The 20327-nt window shown below is 41.4% G+C and overlaps 1 protein-coding gene across 3 annotated transcripts in view; it reads right to left on the reverse strand.

Annotated features, from left to right (window-relative positions):
* The window catches only part of LOC118233926 (atypical kinase COQ8A, mitochondrial-like), a 61675-nt gene extending 48234 nt beyond the window's left edge, over positions 1 to 13441 (reverse strand). The window contains exons 1-3 of one of the 3 annotated variants that reach the window (XM_035430047.1): positions 12988 to 13331; positions 1342 to 1524; positions 77 to 418 (exon numbers count right to left, since the gene is read on the reverse strand). In XM_035430047.1, the coding sequence (XP_035285938.1) occupies positions 77 to 418; positions 1342 to 1506 (507 nt within the window). In that variant the 5' untranslated portion in view covers positions 1507 to 1524; positions 12988 to 13331. The other 2 variants (XM_035430069.1, XM_035430058.1) reach the window with 2 other exon arrangements.
* Between the last annotated feature and the right edge of the window lie 6886 nt (positions 13442 to 20327).

Raw genomic sequence — 20327 nt, forward strand, 5'->3', positions numbered from 1 at the left:
GAAAAGAAAAAAGTTGTTGAGAGAGTGTGTGAGAGCGAGCAAGAGAGATGGTAAGAGCACAACCAAGAAAATTTACCATTTGCTTGTGGGGTTTGGAATTGCTCTTCTTAGTCTCACTGGCTTTGTTAAGATCCTCGGCCGCAAGTCCACTGACCGAAGAGTGGTCCCTGTGAAAGCAGCGAGTCTGCCCAAAACACTGTCCACTTGGGTCTGTATCGCCCTTGAAGATGTATCCTCCAGCTACTGTCCACAAAGTACGTGCAAATTTTCTGGGCACCCCACTCTCAACCCCCTTCTGCCAATGGCCACAGTCCTTAAGTGACTTGTTGAAACTGGCCAGTCCAAAGTCTACTAGGTTACTCTTAGCAGCAGAAAATTCCAACCATACATCCCTGTCTGCCCCGAAATGGGAGACATCCTGCGGAGACAAAACAAAATAATTACTGAGAGGAATGTAAAAGAATGGAAAATAAAAGGCCAGACTTACTCACTTGTCTCTTGCCTGTGGAGACATGAGTTGTACAACAATACTCAGCACTCATATTCCCAGACTACCGTGCCAACTTACAGATAGTTACCTCTTAGTCATACAGCTACACTTGACTTTCCTGTTTGGAAAGGTGGCCCACACCTGGCTCCACTCAGCTCTACATGAATTCTCATCCTGCTTCAACAGCCATTACCTGTGATAAACTGCATCTCACTGTCTTACAGTACCTTCTTTCAGATACCCGAGTCTATATCGTGATTGTGTGTGTGTGTGTGTGTGGGGGGGGGGGGCCGGGGGGGGATTTCAAACATATTCCAAGTCACAGAGTTCTCCAACCCAGCTACAGACATTGGCCACCTCATCCATTACTTGGAAATATTTTGAATGCATATATAAATGCCTAAACTAATATATTTTCATCATTTATGAAAGAACATTTTCATACAAGCCTAAAGACACGTTTTTGAATTTTCGACCTGAACAGCTGTGGCCCTTCATCTCTCAAATGTCCACTTGGAGATAGGAGAATGTACGCAGCTTTTCACTGAAAATGGATTCCACTGTACTGTAATGAGGTGGAAGAAAGTGCCAGCCATCCTTCCCTATCACCATTCATACAATAGTGTGTTATTCTGGTTGCCACTGGTTTTCCCCCAGGGTTGTGCAAATTGCTTAACGAGTGCACCAGCATCATTAGTGAATATACAACTGTACGAAAGAACATGAAAAACAGGTCATAAATGAAATAATGAAGGAATTAATTGATGGAATGGTTAATGGATAGGTGGATGGACAGGTGAATCAACTGGCCAGTTGGATGAGTCCAGTGTGATGTATCAACCATAGCCCACCTGAATCTTCTGCGCACTGACACTCAGGGAGCGCATGATGGTCACCTGCACGCTGTGGCCCACCTCTAGGACAGCACTGCTGAGTGGGGCAGTAGCCTGTATCTCTGTGACTGCCTGGCTCAGCTTGGACAGCCCTCTCACCACCAAGATCATATCACCTGCCATGATGGCTCTCCTTCACACCTGTGTGAACAAGAGCAGCAAGTTAGCTCATAGCCTAATTAGACCTGTATAACATGCATAGTGGAAAAGGAACCTAAGGGAATGATCAGCTTTTTACATTTACATTTTGACAAGTCCAATTCCCACCCTTGTCTGGAATGGCCACTTAGCTATCAGCAGCTCCATTCATGCTGATTTGGTACAATGAAGACATCCACGGTTCTCCTAGTAAACACATGATGTCACCAGCCTGCTTATTTTCCCACAGCCCACAGCCCAGCTTGTGCAGAACAGACTCGAAGGAGGATCTCATCTATGCACCAAAATGGTGAATTCCACCCTGAGATTTTCTTTTGTTTGTAAAAGAGTAGCTGTCATCCAGACTGAAATGAGCTCTCAGCCAACTCTCTAACTGCAGTGAGTGCAGAGATGTAGCCCCAAACTGCTGCACATGCCCCAGGTACCTGCTTTGCTATGGACTACAATGGGGCAAGTGATTACAGTCTATGAGTGGGTGTCAGACAAATTGTAATGGTTTAATGTAACTACGATTTGAATAACTACAAATTATTCAGTTGACAAGTAGAAAGTGATTTCAGACATGGTCACTTTGGTTGTCATAACAAATCTGGCAAGAACAGAATTATTTTTTCCTGGTGGTGAGAGGGAATGGTGAAGAGGAGAAAAATGTGTAAAGCCAGGCAAGGAAAAATGTATAGTTGACATGGTTGACACTCCCCCATATAATATAGAGCAGTGGTCTCCAACCCTAGTCCTGGAGAGCTACAGGGTCTGCTGGTTCGCATAGAGGTAGGCTAATTGAGCTACTTAGGACTAGCAATCATTCTGCAGTTAGTTTTGATATATTTTGCTAAATTAACAATGCCTCCTCTATGGCCTGAATGTTTAATTCTAGACAAGCCAATGTCAAAAAGATTCAAGAAAATTTAAGTAATATTGAGTGGGCGGGCTTTATAAGAATAAATATATTGCTGATGCCTTAAATAGTTATTTTGTTGAAAGTTTTACAAGGGATGAGGTTACGAGTAGACTGGAAGGTATATTCAGTACTCAGAATGTCTTATCTGATATTGAGATGAAAGACAAACAAGTACTGGATGAATTACATTAACTAAATACAAATAAGGCAGCAGGCCCTGATAGCATATACCCAAGGGTACTTAAAGAGTTAGGTGTGGTCATCTGTAACCCACAGGCAGGCTATGGTGACCTCCCGTCTTGATTACTGCAACTCGCTCCTTGCAAGCCTGCCAGCTTGTGCCATACAGCCACAACAGATGATTCAGAATGCTGCTGCCTGACTTGTCTTTCACCTTCCTAACGCTGAAGCCACACTGTACGTGGCTACGCCGCCTGGTGCCCCTCCCGCGTCCCACAATCAGCTGCTTGTGGGCGTGTCACCTATTTTTTGACAGACAGTTTTGTTTGTTAAATGTTGACCAGGTTTAATGTCGTGTTTCATGTTATTGTCCAGTCTGAATAAAAAACATTTCTGCAGTAACCTAGCTGTGAAAGATGTTAGTCAGCTGCCAAGCGAAGCTGTCTAATGTCTAGCTAGTGAGTAACAACCAACAATAACGACAAAAAACATTTTCTTGCTAATTAGCCAGCTAATGTCTTCAAAGTTATATCTGGTTAGCTTGCTACGTGGCTGGTAGAAAAGATCACGAACAACTAACAACTAATACATTATTAGTTTTATGATCACCTTGATTTTACTTACATCTACGTTTTTCTCACAACATACATACGATACAGCAATTACGAGTCAGTCCTCCATTGTGGAACTATAGAATGTGGAACTAAAATTGGAAAAGTGGGACAATTTACTTGACGGATCTTTAGATCAAATCTGATTGGTTACTGCAACGTGGAGTTGTACCGCTGGGGGGGTCAAGCTAAACTTTGGCCATCCCCCCTGCCGCCTAGCCCTATGCCGTCTGCAATCCCAAGATGCTTTGCAGAGGTGTGCCACCACCTCTCATTTAAAATGAATGGAGGCAGCGTCGCCACCAGGCGGCGCCGTGTACAGTGTGGCTTCAATGTAAGTTCTCTCACGTCACTCCTCTGCTGAGGTCACACCACTGGCTACCGGTTGCTGCCAGGAACAGTTTCACAGCCCTGACCCTTGCCTACTCTGCAGCCAACATGACAGCCCCCACCTGCTTACAGGACATGATTCACTCCTACATGCCAGCTCGACCGCTCCGCTCTGCTGCAGCAGGGCGACTTGCGCCCCCTGCCAACCAGGTGAATGGTTCTTGCTCGTCCCTACCATGGTGCTCCTCCACCCTAGCTACCCAGTGGTGGAACAAACTCCGCTGTGGTCTGAAGATGCATCTCTTCAGACTATATCTGGAATAACTGTCTCCACTCTGCAGGGCACTCTCATTCTAGGATCACTCTTATCAGTTATATCCTTCCACTTTGTTCCTGTACCACTTTCATGTCACACATCTACCTCCTGTACCACTTTCATGTTACATGTACCTTCATCCAGCACTTATATTGCCCTTGTATTGTTATCTTGATGTTGTAGCTTGTTGTCATGTCTCCTAGTTTGACTTAACATTACTCTTTGACCTAGACTATGCTTACCATGTGAACTGGACTTACTGTGTTCATAGCTATGAATAACTGTTACATAGTGAGTATTATACCTTATCGGACCAGTGTTTTGTAGTTGTTCCAATGACCTTATGCACTGATTGTACATTGCTTCGGATAAAAGTGCCTGCCAAATAAATGTAATGTTATAGTAACCTACCTGTGGTGCAGTTTTTCCTTTCTACTCTAGCCTTACCTTTTAAAGAAGAATTTTTCTAACCATAGCTCTGCCTGCCAAATGCAAAAACATTTTCAAAAGCTAACTCCAGCTATCTAACCTAACGTTAGCTGTTGACTTTTTCAGTCTAAATTCGCAGTCTTGCTTTGGGCAGAGGGCACAATGGCAAAATTTTACTCATTTTGAAAAACTTAAAATTACCGGGCACAGATATGGGCGCACAACTGTCCTCCAAATCATGCTCCACACACGGCTACTATGAGCTACAAGAGGGAGGGTGGCAGCTTGCACAGTGAAAGTACAGTGTGTTGCTTAGAATAAACAACTAAATAACGAAAAAAAAATTGGGGCAGGGGAAATATATTTGGGTGGGTCACCCAAATAAATTAACTGTATGGGAACATTGTATATGTGTGGGTCCGAGAAATCATTACATTACATTACATTACAGGCATTTAGCAGACGCTTATATCCAGAGCGACTTACACAACTTTTTACATAGCATTTTTACATTGTATCCATTTATACAGCTGGATATATACTGAAGCAATGCAGGTTAAGTACCTTGCTCAAGGGTACAACGGCAGTGCCCTACCCGGGAATCGAACCTGCGACCTTTCGGTTACAAGCCCAGTTCCTTACCCACTGTGCTACACACCGTCAATATGTAGTATTACCAGTACAGCCAGTTAAAAATGAAATGCTTTCAATGAAGGGTATCACACTTCACATGTAGTTACACTGTCTACAAAGTTTGGGCCATTTACCTCAATTCATACCATCATTGTAATGTAAGGACATAATATTTTCAGTAAACCGTTCATCAAGTCTTTGTGTTAAAACGCATGCTTCTAATCCTAAAGCCACCACACCAAAGCCTAAAAATGTTTTGTAAGCATCGGATAGGTTATGTATGAACAGAGATTTAATTTCTACAATCACCAGAAGAGCAAGCATGTCAAACACATGAGCTAGTTTGCAAGCTAATATTGTTTACAGGTAGGTGACTGTTTCATAGGTGACTTAGGTGCATTAACTGTCTTAACGACTACTTGTATTTTTTCCATAGATTGCGTTGTTGCCGTTCTCGTTGTTAGTGTTAATCAGTTTAACCATCAGGGTCCAAGTTGAACTATGCGGTTGTTCCCTGCACTTGGACCGGTACTTCTCTCTAGGGGTTTCGTCATACTTGTTCCTGGTTATGGTTATACACTTTGTTGTACGTCGCTCTGGATAAGAGCGTCTGCCAAATGCCTGTAATGTAATGTAATGTAAGGTAGAACAGAAACTACCCCAAATTTCTCTCTGGGAGTTATGTCAACGCTCCCTTTGCTTAGTATGGGAGGTATGTCCAAATTCAAATTAAATCACCCATTGAAGTTTTACAAAAATGAGAAAGGATAGAGGTGTACGTTATTATGAGGTATACCTCCACCAAATCCGCACCTTTCACTGCTGATATTTCTGTGCAGAGACTGCAATGGTCAGCCTCAAAGAGAAACTTAGGCCTTGAACATGGCATCACAGGTGACAAACAGAAGCAATCTCATAGTCAAATGCATGCTATATTCACAGCTTAAAGGAAATTATCAAATTGTTCTGTTGCCACAAATCTCACAATTCCCTCGATCAAATGTTAAATTATCATAGTTCTGATCACATTGAAACAGAGGCCCAACAGCAGGTCAGGGCTCATCGCTAGGTTACTGCTCAGAACTGCAAATCAACAACAACAAGCAATCAGAGAGAAATGCACAGCTGCTACTCACTGCCAACACATTCCAACCAAGCACGTCCAAATATCAATCCCCTTTGTGTCGCAAGGTTAGATAATTATAGAGCTTTTATTACTATTATTGTGAGCTGGTGGGAAATAAGTTGAACATAAGATACAACAGCGCTTCTTCCCCACATGAGTATGCAATACATAGGCTACTCATAAAATCCAAAAACATGAGGAATAATATGTGCTTCCAGCAATATAATACAACTGCCTGAACTGTACACGCATGTAATCTATTACTAGAGCTGAAGTGAGTACACACTGCTGGACTAAGTAGTATGCAGCTGAAGTGAGTACACACACTGCTGGACTAAGAAATATGCAGCTACATATGGATCTTGATTGATCAGTGCACTGCTGGACTGATCACTTGCTTGCACTAGAGACATATCTTGGGGTGAGGATTCAAACCAACCCCCTAAATCCTAACACAAAATCCTGAAGCTTTGCAGAAAATATGCATTAAGTGATCATGAAGAACCACAAAACCCCCAAAATTTTAAATACCCATAAAAGACCATTACCAGATAACTAGACAAGTAGTCATTCAACTCCCAACTCTCCCAAGTCCAATATCAATTCACTTCAGACGTTTTTCTTCTCTGAAGCTCAGAATGAACTTACACAACAGATGTGGTATTCTAAATTATTCTAAAGGTTCAAAATGTTGGCAGGAGCTTTTTCTTTAAACTGTACCACCTTTAAATGTCCTGAAAATAAACAACCAACACTAGTTACACCATGTCCTTCCACTGGCCTTTGTAACAATCTTATCAACATAATTTTTTTATAACAGCCATGTTTTGTTATCTCAGGTGGAAAAAAAGGGGTCATTGATAGCATCAATTACTATGCACAGTTCATAGTTACAATATAGTTTTGTTTTGAAATAAAAATAGTTTCCTTTTAAAAAAAATTATACATGTAAGCCCATGATTGCATATGGCAATACTCTTTTTATTAATGAAAATGCATGTTATTCTGCTGTTTTGCGTATACAGACTTGTGTATACAGACATTTTTAATGCTAGCTTTAAAGGATGCAGGCACCAAATTGCAAATCTTTAAGAAGATATCTTGTACCTTATACATGTGTTTTATTCATACAAGTGGTTGACAGCATGACATAACTCCACCCACTGTGGGGCTTGTGAAACCTTATTGACACCCCAATACATTAGGCCCATTCAACTATAAACCTGTGGGCCAAGCGTGGCCCGCCACATATTTTCTGTTGGCCCTGCCATCAATAAGAAGCTTAAAACCAATAATGTACTGTCCATTTATATCAAAAATTGTGACAACATCTAGGACTGAACCTGCAGCATGTTCATGTGCCTCTTACCAGCAACACAGTAATAATGTTCAGCTATTAGCCATGTGTCTGAGATACCTCAATGTTGTGTATACACATAACATTTTGTTTTATAAATAGCTTGTGGAAAACGCTTAACCTATATGCGCCAAAAGATTCTGGCCCCCAGGAAAAAAGTAGCAAAGACCGCTACTATACAAGCTGTGAGATTGCTGCACAGTATACAGCGTTCGACTGCACCACGTGAGCGGGTACAAGCTTGGTCCTCGCTGACCCTCAGCTAGAGCTCTGTCCTTGAAACAAACCACCATTCCCATATAAACAACTGCGACAGACTGCTCCACTCTCCTTCACTCTTTCAAGCACTCCTTTTTTATCTTAATATTGAAGGAGCTGAAACCCAAAACTTACCTTTTACACAAACTCGCACAGGAATAATAATCAACACTTACAATGAAAGAGTTAGGTCTGTTGAGTGTAATCAAATGCATATATCCTGTAAACCACTTGTATAGTATGTGAGGCTGGGAGGGCTATCAATCTTTTAACTAGATGTATGGATTATTAGCAGGGGGAATTACGTGAAAAGTCGTTATGCGGCGAATACAAGCATGAAATTTGGTACATATGTCCCTTGAGTGATCCTACGACATCCTAGAAGGGGTGCACAAAAAAATCTTAAACAGGAAGTGAGTTATTGAAGAAATTCTAAATGGCCGCCTAAACAGTTGGCAGTCAACTCAAAAGACACCTAACGAACCTCATAAAAGCATTAGCCTAAATTTGGCACTACATGTCCCTTGGGCGACCCCAAGACATCCTAGAAGGGGTGCCCAAAAAAATCTTAAACAGGAAGTGAGCTATTAAAGAAAATCAAAATGGCCACCTAAACAGTTGGCAGCTGACTCAAAAGGTACCTAAAGGACCTCATAAAGGCACACATGTTTCTTGGGTGATTATAAGACACCCTAGAAGGGGTGCCCAAAAATATTTTAACAGGAAGTGAGCTATTGAAGAAATTCAAAATGGCTGTCTAAACAGTTGGCAATTGACCTATGATGCACTCAAATGGACTCATTTCAATCTCAAGGTTGCTAACATTTGTCATCAGGTATGTGAAGGAGTGGACCTTCACTAGCCTGTTAATTATTTAATTGATTGTATTTATTGTTTCATTGATTTCATTTAATTGTTTAATTGAATGTAATTTGTTAATTTGAGGCAATTGAAATCAGGTGCAATTGATTGGCTCAAGCTATTTAAGGACTGTCAATAGGGGCAGAGGGAAAGAAGGTGAGCCACAACGATCATTTGTACTGCTGGTGTTTTTAAAATAAATTTTTCGTCTTTTTAAAGTCTTGTTTTCTTGGTTGTTTTTAAGCCTTTTTACAAGGTAATAACAAATAAAAAGCTTCTAACATGCAGTATAAGATCTCATTTGCTAATGCAAGACATGGCATGCTATATTTTTGATGGTGATGAAAGCAAACCATAATCAACTGTAAAATACCAGCACGTTGTACAGTTATCTAGCAAGACATGCGATAGATAAGTTGGATAACCAGATTAAACAACAAATGCAATGAATAGCAAGAAAACGTGGAGAAAGTAGGACTTGTTTACAGTTTGTAAACAGCACCCTTCTGTGTTATTATCAGTGAGGAGCTAACAGTTTTTTTTCCCCCCAGTGTTCACAGATTGCTGATACCTTGTTCAACATGCTTTGGTTTAAAAGTGTCTGCTAAATGTCAAAATTGTAAACTGTATAAGTTACGGTAGCTCAAGTTTATTCGGTGCCAATGGGAAACTAACCTAAGATAGTTACATGTTAAATGTGAACTTCATAATCCAGGGGGAATGTTTTTTCCAGCACAAAATACATGGCTAATCAAGTCATTGAGCACTGTTCTGATATACTGCCTTTATTGATTAGTTCAGCCCCGCCCCCTCAAATATACCACTCAGAAAAGGATTCATTTTGAAGGTCATCTCATTCCAACTGTTTTTTAAGCCTATGTTTGGTGTTTAAAGCTGTTTAAAATGTATTTAAGAAAATTTTTATGGGTTATTTTGGGCAAATCCTTCAATACTTGTCTTCACTTTGTTGTACATCGCTCTGGATAAGAGCGTCTGCCAAATGCCTGTAATGTAATGTAATGTATTTACTATAAATATAAAAGCTAACATTAGCATAATAAGCCAAAATTTCTAAATGATATCACATTTTATGAACCTTGGGTCTTTTCTGGCGGCCATTTTTGATTTTCCTTTTTAAAAAGCCTTTAATGGGTCCGAATATTTCGGCACCCCTTCTGAGAAGGTGAGATGCATCCTAAAGATTGTCTGTACCAAATTTGGTGCTTCTATCCACCGCATAAAGAGTTGGCCATTTTTTGAGCTTAATTCCCCCTACTATATACCATGTCAAATAATAATATTTGCACCAATTTTGGCAGATCTAAAAAACAATATATTTTTGAAAGAATGAGTGAGTGAATGAATGAATGAATGAATGAATGAAACGTTACATTTATATCGCAGTTTTCCAGATGCTTTACGGTGCTGGGACTCCCTGAAAACTTTGTATTTGACCCAGGGGCGGTGCCTTACGTCCTGCGTCGAGTGTTGGGTGCCTGATGCGCGTTCTCGTCGGCTCGCATTGGGTCCTCTCGTCACTTTTTGGATAAGCTAGCAAAACCGTAACCTAAAAAGTTGTTTATTAACCTAATCTTTGCCTTAACCCCAAGGTTAAACCAACAGGAGACCTCACGCCTAATTGTAACTTCAAACAGAGATGATTTTTTATTTTTTTGTGATCATCGATTTACGAAGATACACTTAGATTTTTGCTCCTTCTCCTTGTACTGCTGGCACGGCTGCAACCGTGACTAGACTTCCCTGCAGATTTTCAAATGACTTTTACCTGACTGTTGATATATTCTCAAATTGACCATCATAACATTATACTGGAAAATATGTACAACTAAATAGTGCTAAAATATATTGACATTTAGATGGACTAAATTATGTCCAACAACAAAAATCTACTCAGATGGGGGGTCTGTATTCTGGTATCAATGTAGTATCTTGCATCAATAGATGCCCAGCCCAAACGGGCTTACAAGGCAGACTATCAATTTCCATGTACATAGGTGTGAGACCAAATATACAAATTATAGGAAAACATGAATAGTATATTCTGTATGCCTTCATACTTGACATGCATCAAATAAACTGATCTCATATTGTATGCATGTATAATTCAGTCTAGTTTGCCAAATTTTCCAAGCTTTAGAAATAAAACTAGCCCATACTTTGCCACTCAGTCCAACTTCTCATTTTCATCAAACCAAAATAATTCAGGATTTTTGTTCTGCATTCTTACAAAGGTGCACGCAGGTTATCATATAAAGTAGCCTACAATAAAACTAAGTGCAATTTAACATGCACTCAGAGCATGGGCTGAGGCGGTCACGGAGCTCGCCGAAGCGTGCCCTGCTAGCCTACGTCCTGCAAAAACCACACCCATCCGGGTGAAATACTAAGTTTTCAGGGAGGCCCTTACGGTGATCAGGGGTAAACACTGGCATATTTTGAATTCGGACAAACGGATTAACCATCTATTTCAAGAACCCCCCTATTGGTCTTTAAACATGGCCTTCATTTGGGTGACACGTTGACTGAATTGAATTTACATCCGACTCCCTCTCAAAGCCTATTAATGCCTATTCCTAATAGCAATTACAAATGTGGTGCGCGTGCACAGCGCAACTGTGTTAAAAACAGTGTCAGCTGGGTTCAGTTTTGGTATGGTGGCTTGGGAGCAAGTTGTTCCTATCATGTTGCATCCCCAACACTAGACTAGGGACATAATATGACCTAAACTGCAAGCTATCCTGTAAAGGTCATCCCACAAATCAAACATAATCTTAGAATGGCTTGTCAACTTTGCGTTCAAATAGTCCAGGGAGGAAGTAAAAGGCATGTCAATGAAATTACACATATGGGCTCAGGAAGCCAACATCTGCCCCGGGAATTTGTTTCACTACATTACTAATTGTTTTAAATGCACAGTAATCATTCAGTTCACATGTTGAACTTTTTCACTGAGGCTGCAATAACTTCTGTAAATGTAAATACTTTCAGATGCCGCCCACCCAGCTTACCCCGTCTTGTTTGTAAAGGAGTCGTCTCACTGAGGAAAGGTATACTGCCTCAACATATATACATTGAAGGCTGTCACAACTGCATGCTATTTAAAATAATAAACGATAGGGGGGAGGGGGTACCTGTCCCATATTGCCAATATGTCTGCTGATGATGTCACAGTCTGATTCTGGGATGGACCAATGACTAATCTGACCACTACAAAAGGATTGTGTTGGCAATAACACAGCTCTTCCTTTTCAGATAATATTGTACAGTTCATTTCACTGGGAAATTTTATAATTAATAAAGTGACACTGTCCAATTCTAAGTCAGCTTTAAATACATTGTTTATAGTCACCAAAATATAAAAATTCTTTATGTATATCAAATAGCCTATTTAAAAGCAAAAATCAAGCCAAGAAAATAAAAATAAAAACTTATTAACTTCTCGTTTGCTATGTAAGCATAATATAGGCTACTATGTTGTTAAAACAGATCAATAAAATAATTACTCAGTTCAGACTTTTCCTCAGTTGTCCTGAAATGGCAATAATAAGACAATTCTATAAAAGTGAATGAATCAATCTTATTCACATTTACAGTAGCAGGAAAGTTGAAAAAGTATGTCTGTGGTCGACGGCTGACCACACGGTCATCATTATATCTTGTCTGGGTACTCAACTCGTAAGAAATTTTACCTTTTAAATTATCAGAAAAAGTAGCTATCTGACAAATTCGTCGATCTTGGCGTAGTGAAGAGCTAAATACATTAACATCACGGTATGCTAGCAATCAGCGTTAAATCAACTAATACATAGTAGGCTACTAGCTAGGCTACATACATATGGACACTGGACTCATGTAGTCTCCAATGTTAGAGTTGAATTAACACTGGATACAATGTGTAGCTATCACTCTAGCTGTCTGCGTTTAACTGGACTCACACCGACACATCCAGTCGACTCATCGTGGCACACCCAACAACTTGCATAGCGGTCACGCATCTTGTCATGTTTCTCATGGAAAGCATGCATCGCGTCACGTTCCACATAGCCTAGCAAGCGACATTTATTTACTAAACATTCTCACGATCGACACTCATTCGATGGGACAACATGGCAACGTTTGAATGCTGCTTATCTTGTTGGTTAGCTAGGAAAGCAACATTGTACAGTGGGCTACTTTTAAAAAGCAGTAATATAGTAATATTTTACAAAGCAACTTGCTTACTGTTAAACTATCTAGGGTTAATTCATGAACAAGCTACATTCAGTTCATTCATCCCATCCGAAATAAATCAATCAAAAACATGTAATGTTACTTGTCTTTACTTTATCTTGAGGGAGATAACGTACACAAACTCACAATCGATCTACTGTAAGGATAATGGTGACGGTAAATTATTCCTACCGAACAAAAATGCGCACTTACCGCCAGGGTTGCCAATCTGAACAGCGCTTTAAATAAAACTGCGGAACAACTGATGTTTACCTTGCTACTCTACTAGATTACCATAGAATTTTCATACCCGCCTCAAGGCACTTCTTATTGGTTGAATCTATATTGTTGAAAAGGGTACTTGACTTTCCATTGGTTGTCCGGCCATCAATAAGGCTTCCCCTTGCGCTACATAAAGCAACCAATGAAAACTTTACCAGAACTTGCCAGACAGCAATGTTAATCAGAACTTCGTGAAATGAAACGGGCTGAAGAAATGCTGCTTCAGACCATTGTGGCGTTCACTGCACCTCGCCATTTCCCATTGACCATAACAGAAAAAAATCTTTTTATACCGAATGAATACATTCACGATTTTAGTTTCAACCAAGTTTTATCCGCCACATAGCCTATGGTCATAAGCATTTGGGCTTTCATGATGAGATGACGTCCTTCCTTGCTTCCTCTGTAATTTCCTACTATGGAACGCCAAGCGAGTCAAAAAGACGTGAAATTGACGTCTGGAATCACGCGTTGTCAATGTATTGTGCATTCCAATCGGTTGTTTTGACTTCCTTAGACAGCGAATTACAGTTTATGGTTAATAATTTAAGTTCAGATAATCTTATTTGATAATGACCTTATGAATAGTTTAATACAGGAGCCACATTGTTAATTGCAGATGGGACATGGTAAATCTTGGTTAGTTTAAACCTGGCATACAAGACCATTTTCCTCTGGCAACTTGTGAGATTTACCAAAATGTAAACCTAGTGATAATTTATGGAATTAATTTATTATCATGCTGATATTATTGTAAATACAAGTTTTTAATGAAGTGATATGGTGGTCATCACGTTCTACACTAGTGTTGAATAAAACTAAATAACTGACCCAAACTGTTTTTGGTCCACCTCCAGGGGGTTTGTCTCTTGCACACCGATTGTCTTCATCAAAGACTGAAAAGAACATGTATATTTCATGATAAAAGTCACAGTTTAATAAAATTCATCTTAAAATTCATTCATCTTTCCAATTAAACTTCTACTCTAATCTACCCACCTGAGCTCTCCAGAATCTCAGCTGCCATCTCCCGTCGCTTGAATGACATTGCTTCTTTCGAAGGGTCAAACTTCATTGGTATGGTTCTACACTGCCATCTGAACCAATATACAAAACATTTGTTTTGATTTGCACAAAAAAGTGTATTATGAATTGAAGGGAATGGACATCTGAAAATTTGATCAGAATACTGATATACATACTATAAACACCTTACAGTATGAACTCACCTATATAACCAATACACCACAGCTGAAGGAATCCTGCTGTATGGTGTGGTTTATCACCCCTCCTTTCCACTTCATGTCAACCCAGTCACTTTTGCTGTGGCATGTCCTTCGCATCTTGAAGTATTCTCTTATTAAGAATTAAATATGTTTGCCCATGATTAGTCTGTGTTCGTGTGAGAGTAAAAAAATATAGACAGATAATCTACTTGAATGCAATAATTAGCACACGTCTGGTTATTTCATTGACTTTTTATATCTCTCCTTTCTACAGAATGTGTCCTAATTACAGGTAATAAATAAAATTCATCTTTTTATGAAGCGCTTTTCATTAAAAACAATCTCAAGGCGCTAAAATGTATTAAATGTATTTAGGACATTACATGTGTTAAATTCCAGAGCTGCAAATTATGTCACACCATTGTTGGAGATGGGTATTTCTTCCACAACTATATACCTTCCCACAGTTTTTTTTTTGCTAACACACTAAAACTGGTTCTTTTAGCAAAAACTCCCAAATGATTACTTCAGCTCTCAGAGGACAAACACATCTCTCAAAACTAAAAACAGTTTTCACTTGTTTTAACACATGCTGCAAATTGTCAAACTTTTTCTGCAAATCTCTACAAACAAATGCCCTCATGAATCACTGGTTACACACTGTGCTCATGCAACAAACACTAGCAGTCAAAACATTCAACTCAAGTCATCACAACCTAAACTAAGGTAGCACACCTTTCTCAAGGTGCAAACACTTGGCAGCAAAATTGTTAACACACCAGTCACCAATCACCAATCACCAGTCACCAATCTCAGGACCAATAAATAGGGCCACAGTTTGCATCTGTGTGCTTATGAACAATGGATCCTCAACATGGACAACAAAGGACGGCACGAAGACGAAGACGAAGACGAAGACGAAGACGAAGACGAAGACGAAGACGAAGACGAAGACGAAGACGAAGACGACAATTTGTCCCAGATGAAATGCGTGCCACCTTGATTGACCATGTGCTGGTGCATGGTATGACAATGAGGGAAGCTGGACAGAGAGTTCAGCCGAACTTGAGCCGTTTCACGGTGGCATCCATTGTCCGTACTTTCAGACAAGAAAACAGGTACTGTAATTTACTGTACTGTTACATATTGTATCTGCTGTACTACTGTGAGACGATATACTGTTTATGTAATGTTGAAGTGTATTTAGAGACTATATGTTCTTTAGATTTTATTGTACAAATGGATGACTCCGTAATCATCAGTAATTGTTTGCTTACATTGTGTTTTTGCAGAACTGAGAGGCGGCCACCGGCTGGAGGCAGGCAACGACTATTGTCAGATGACCAAGAGACAGCAGTAGTGAACATGGTCATTGCAAACAATACCATTCGCCTGCGTGAAATTCAGACAAGGATCATTCAAGATCAGGGCGTTTTTGGAGGGATTGACTGTATTGCCATATCAACCATACAGCGCATACTTCACCACAATAGGCTGAGGATGAAGCAAGTTTACAGAGTACCTTTTGAAAGAAATGCAATCAGGGTGAAGAACCAACGGTTTCAATATGTGCAGGTAAGCCCAATATGGTACACTATTTTTAGGTACATGTACAGTACTATATTTGTAGAGTATACTATGATGGTCTACCTGTCCAGTACAACAGTACTGTATGGTAATGTAATGTGTGTACTGTAGTGCCCTGCTGTAAATTACTGTATGCAAGGCATGTCTTTCATTGTGGCAAAGTGTGTGTACACTGCATACTCTAGTACATACCTTACTGTATTTAGAATATATATACAATGTTTTTTTGTAGAGAATTTTTGAGCTTGATGCTCTGGCCGAACCCCACGAATACGTCTTTGTTGATGAGGCGGGGTTTAACCTGATGAAAAGGCGGAGAAGAGGAAGAAATATCATTGGTCAGCGCGCCATTGTTGAGTTGCCAGGACAACGAGGAGGCAACATGACCCTATGTGCCGCCATCAGCCAGAGGGGCGTCCTCCACTGCCATGCTACCCTGGGGCCTTACAACACGGCACACCTCCTTGCATTCCTAAATAACATGGAAAACAACACACATCAACAGGAAGGGGAGCCAGGGCGGCCAGAGCAGTCCCACTATGTTGTCATATGGGACAACGTAAGTTTCCATCGTGCTGCTCTGGTTCGTGCCTGGTTCACTGACCATCCTAGATTTTCTGTTTTATTTCTGCCTGCATATCCACCATTCCTCAACCCTACTGAGGAATTTTTCTCTGCATGGCGGTGGAGGGTGTACGATCGCAACCCTTACATGTGGGAAAATCTCCTGCAGGCCATGGAGGCCTGTGGAGATATAGCACTTGAATCCATCCAAAGGTGGATTAGGCATACCAGGGCATATTTCCCACGCTGCCTTGCACAAGCTAACATCATGTGTGATGTGAATGAAATTGTGGCCTGACCCAGCCCAGAGACGAGACGGTGATCAAGCTGACAATGCTGAGTAGTGTGTAAACTTCTCTAAATTGCTGTTTTTGTTTTTTTTTTTTGTTTGTTTTTTGTTTGTTTTTTGTTCTGCACATACTTTTGAGTTCCGTTTTTGAATACTACTCTCTTGAAATTACTACTTTTTTTGTTCCTTCAACTGTGATGTGTACTGTATACTGTACAGTATTTCACTTTTCAGTACTGCAAATAAAATATTTGTAAAGTTGCAGACTCACTGCTATAAAAGGTTTTTGCAGTAGTGCTTTGAATTTAACTCACTGGTGTGTTACGGGTAATCTACATTGCCTGTGATTTTGATGGCTTAAGTGTGCCATATGAAGTCAAAGTTTAATTTTGATGGAAGAATATGTCTTTGAGAAAAGAATTTGAGTTTGGCATGGATGTTTGAGGTTTGTACTGATGTGTAGTTTTGGGATTGTGTTAATAGTTTTGAGAAAAGGGGGAATTGTTTCATAAAATGTGTCTTAGCAATAGAAAAAAACTGTAATCACCCACAATTTAGTTTTGTTCCAAAGTTTCTGAAAAATGCCCAAATCTTTGGAAAAATTCAATAACTTTGCTACCCTCCCTACCCTCTCATGATCAAAATACAGCTGTTTACTTTTTACCTAAATCTGAATGCGGCATGTTCTGAATCACGCTTTTCATCATGTCCAGCAGGATCCACAACAAATATCTGGCTGGTTGGTGTATGCAGATACTGTGAAAAAAAATGTTGCTTAATACACAAAACTTTGATTGAATGCTTGGATTAATTATCTCGACTATTGATGTTTTAAAAAAACATTCCTCACCAGAAACTTCCAGTGGTTGTTAATGTTCAGAAAACTAATAACAGAACTGTATTCCTCAAAGGTGACCTAAAATAGAGCATCCGACATTACCCTATGAGCAATAAATCAAGGTAAACTACCAATTTCATTACATTACATTTATTTGGCAGATGCTTTTATCCAAAGCGACGTACAAAAAGTGCATTTCATGGTCATAGACAACTACTAAACACAGGTTCAGTAAGATACAATACTTATTTTGTAAAGCTATTTCTAGCCAAGAACACAGTTTAGTTCACACAGTGAACACTATTCAGACCTAACCTCTGCAAAGCCAACGAGGCAGAAGAATAAGCTACAGTTTTAGGACAAATAAAAATTACCAAAAAGTGCTGGGATGGGGCAACATTTAACAAGTGTCATGAAAAGGGGGGGGGGGGATTTATATACAGCGTGGTGGTGGTTAATCTAGGTATAGTCTGAAGAGATGAGTCTTCAGGCCACGGCGGAAGATGGGTAGTGAGGGGGAGGTTCGGAGAGGGACGGGGAGTTCGTTGCACCACTGGGGAGCTAGGGTGGAGAAGCTCTGTGATCCCTTTGGTAGGGTGGGAGGGGTTACAAGGCGCCCTGCTGTCGCAGAGCGGAGTGGTCGAGCAGGGACATAGGATCGGATCATGTCCTGCAAGTAGATGGGGGCTGTCCTGTTGGCTGCAGTGTAGGCAAGGGTCAGGGCTTTGAACCGGATCCTGGCAGCAACCGGTAGCCAGTGGAGTGATCGCAAGAGAGGAGTGACGTGGGAGAATTTGGGAAGGTTGTAGATGAGTCGGGCAGCGGAATTCTGAATCATCTGTAGTGGCTGTATGGCACAAGCTGGCAGGCTTGCAAGGAGAGAGTTACAGTAATCAAGGCGAGAGGTCACCGTAGCCTGGACGAGCAGCTGGGTGGAGTGCATCGTCAGGCATGGTCGAATCCTTCTGATGCTGTACAAAAGGAATCTGCAGGACCGTGATGTTGCCTTGATGTGCTCCTTGAGGTCCAGTTGGTCATCCAGGACCACCCCCAAGCTCTTGGCATAGTGAGAGGCAGTCACTGTGGTGCCATGAAACGTGATTGAGAGCTCACGTAGTAAGGTGGTCTTGCATGGGAAGAAGAGCAGCTCAGTTTTGTTGAGGTTGAGCTTCAGATGGTGGCTGGCCATTCAGGTGGAGATGTCAGCCAGGCAGGAAGATATCTTATCATCGACCTGTGTGGCCGAGGGGGGGAAAGAAAAGAAGAGTTGCGTGTCATCTGCATAACAATGATAGGAAAAGCCATGTGAATTAATAACTGAACCAAGAGATTTGGTGTATAAGGAGAACAGCAGAGGACCCAGTACAGATCCCTGCGGCACTCCCGTAACAAGGGGATGAGAAGCAGAGGCAGACCCCTTCCAGGTGACCTGGTAGGACCTATCTGCAAGATAGGAAGCGAACCAAGACAGGGCAGTCCCAGCGATGCCCATCCCAGCCAAGGTGGAGAGGAGTATTTTATGGTTGACCTTGTCGAAGGCTGCAGACAGGTCAAGAAGGATCAGGACAGAGGAGAGGCGTGAGGCTCTTGCAGTGGCAAGTGCCTCCGTCACAGCCAGGAGCGCAGTCTCTGTTGAGTGCCCGGATCGGAAGCCAGACTGGTGAGGGTCTAGCAGGTTGTTCTGATGGAGAAAAGAGGTTAGTTGTTTAAGAACTGCTCGTTCAAGGGTTTTGGACAGAAAGGGTAGAAGCAATACAGGTCGATAATTCATTACATCGGAGGGGTCTGAGGTGGGTTTTTTGAGAAGCGGGGTAACACGAGCCATCTTAAAATCAGAGGGAACCTGACCAGAGGAAAGAGAGGAATTAATAATAGAGGACAGATAGGGAAGGATCTTGCTGGAAATGGATTGGAGAACTGTAAATGGGATGGGGTCAAGTGGACAGGTGGTTGCATGATGAGAGGTGATGAGTTGTAGTACATCGGAATCCTCCAGCATCTCAAAGGAGGTCAGTGTGGCTGTGGGTTTGTCCCGGGGGGTTGGGGGGCTCACTGGATGGGCGAAGGAGTTCCGGATTGTAGCCACTTGTCCTTCAAAGGCGGCCAGAAAGTCATCTGCGGAGAGGGAAGAGGGAGGTGGGGGTGGAGGAGGAATGAGGAGGGAAGAGAAGGTAGAGAATAGTTTGTGTGGGTTAGACACACATGCACTGATCTTAGATTGGAAAAATGAATCTTTAGCTGATGTGAGGGCAGATGTGAAAGTCACCAGCAGGGTATGATATGCGGTCAGGTCATCAGAGGATCAGGATTTCCTCCACTTCCTCTCTGCAGCCCGCAGTGATGTTCTGCTGAAGCGTAGTGACTCAGTCAGTCATGGGTAGGGGGTTGAGGAGCGTGCTGGTTTGGAGACAAGAGGACAAAGTGAGTCAAGGGACTGGGAGAGGCAGGAGTTGAAGGTGGAGGTAGCAAGATCAACTGGCAGGTTAGAGAAAGACGCAGGAGGGGGAAGTGTAGACAGAGCAGTGGAGATGAGGGAGGATTGTGAAAGAGTAGAGAGATTTCTCCTGAAAGTTACTGTGGGTGAGCTGTTGGATGAATTGAGGGGGAGTAAGTAGGAGAGGGAGAAAGAAAGAAAGAAAGAAAGAAGTGGTCTGAGACATAGAGGGGAGTCACCGTAAGTTGGGGAATGGAGCAGCTTCTGGTGAATACAAGGTCTAGCTGGTTACCAGCCTTGTGTGTGGGGGGGAAGAGGACAGGGATAGGGCGA

Source organism: Anguilla anguilla, chromosome 1, assembly GCF_013347855.1.
Source record: "Anguilla anguilla isolate fAngAng1 chromosome 1, fAngAng1.pri, whole genome shotgun sequence".
NCBI classification, from domain to species: Eukaryota; Metazoa; Chordata; class Actinopteri; order Anguilliformes; family Anguillidae; genus Anguilla; species Anguilla anguilla.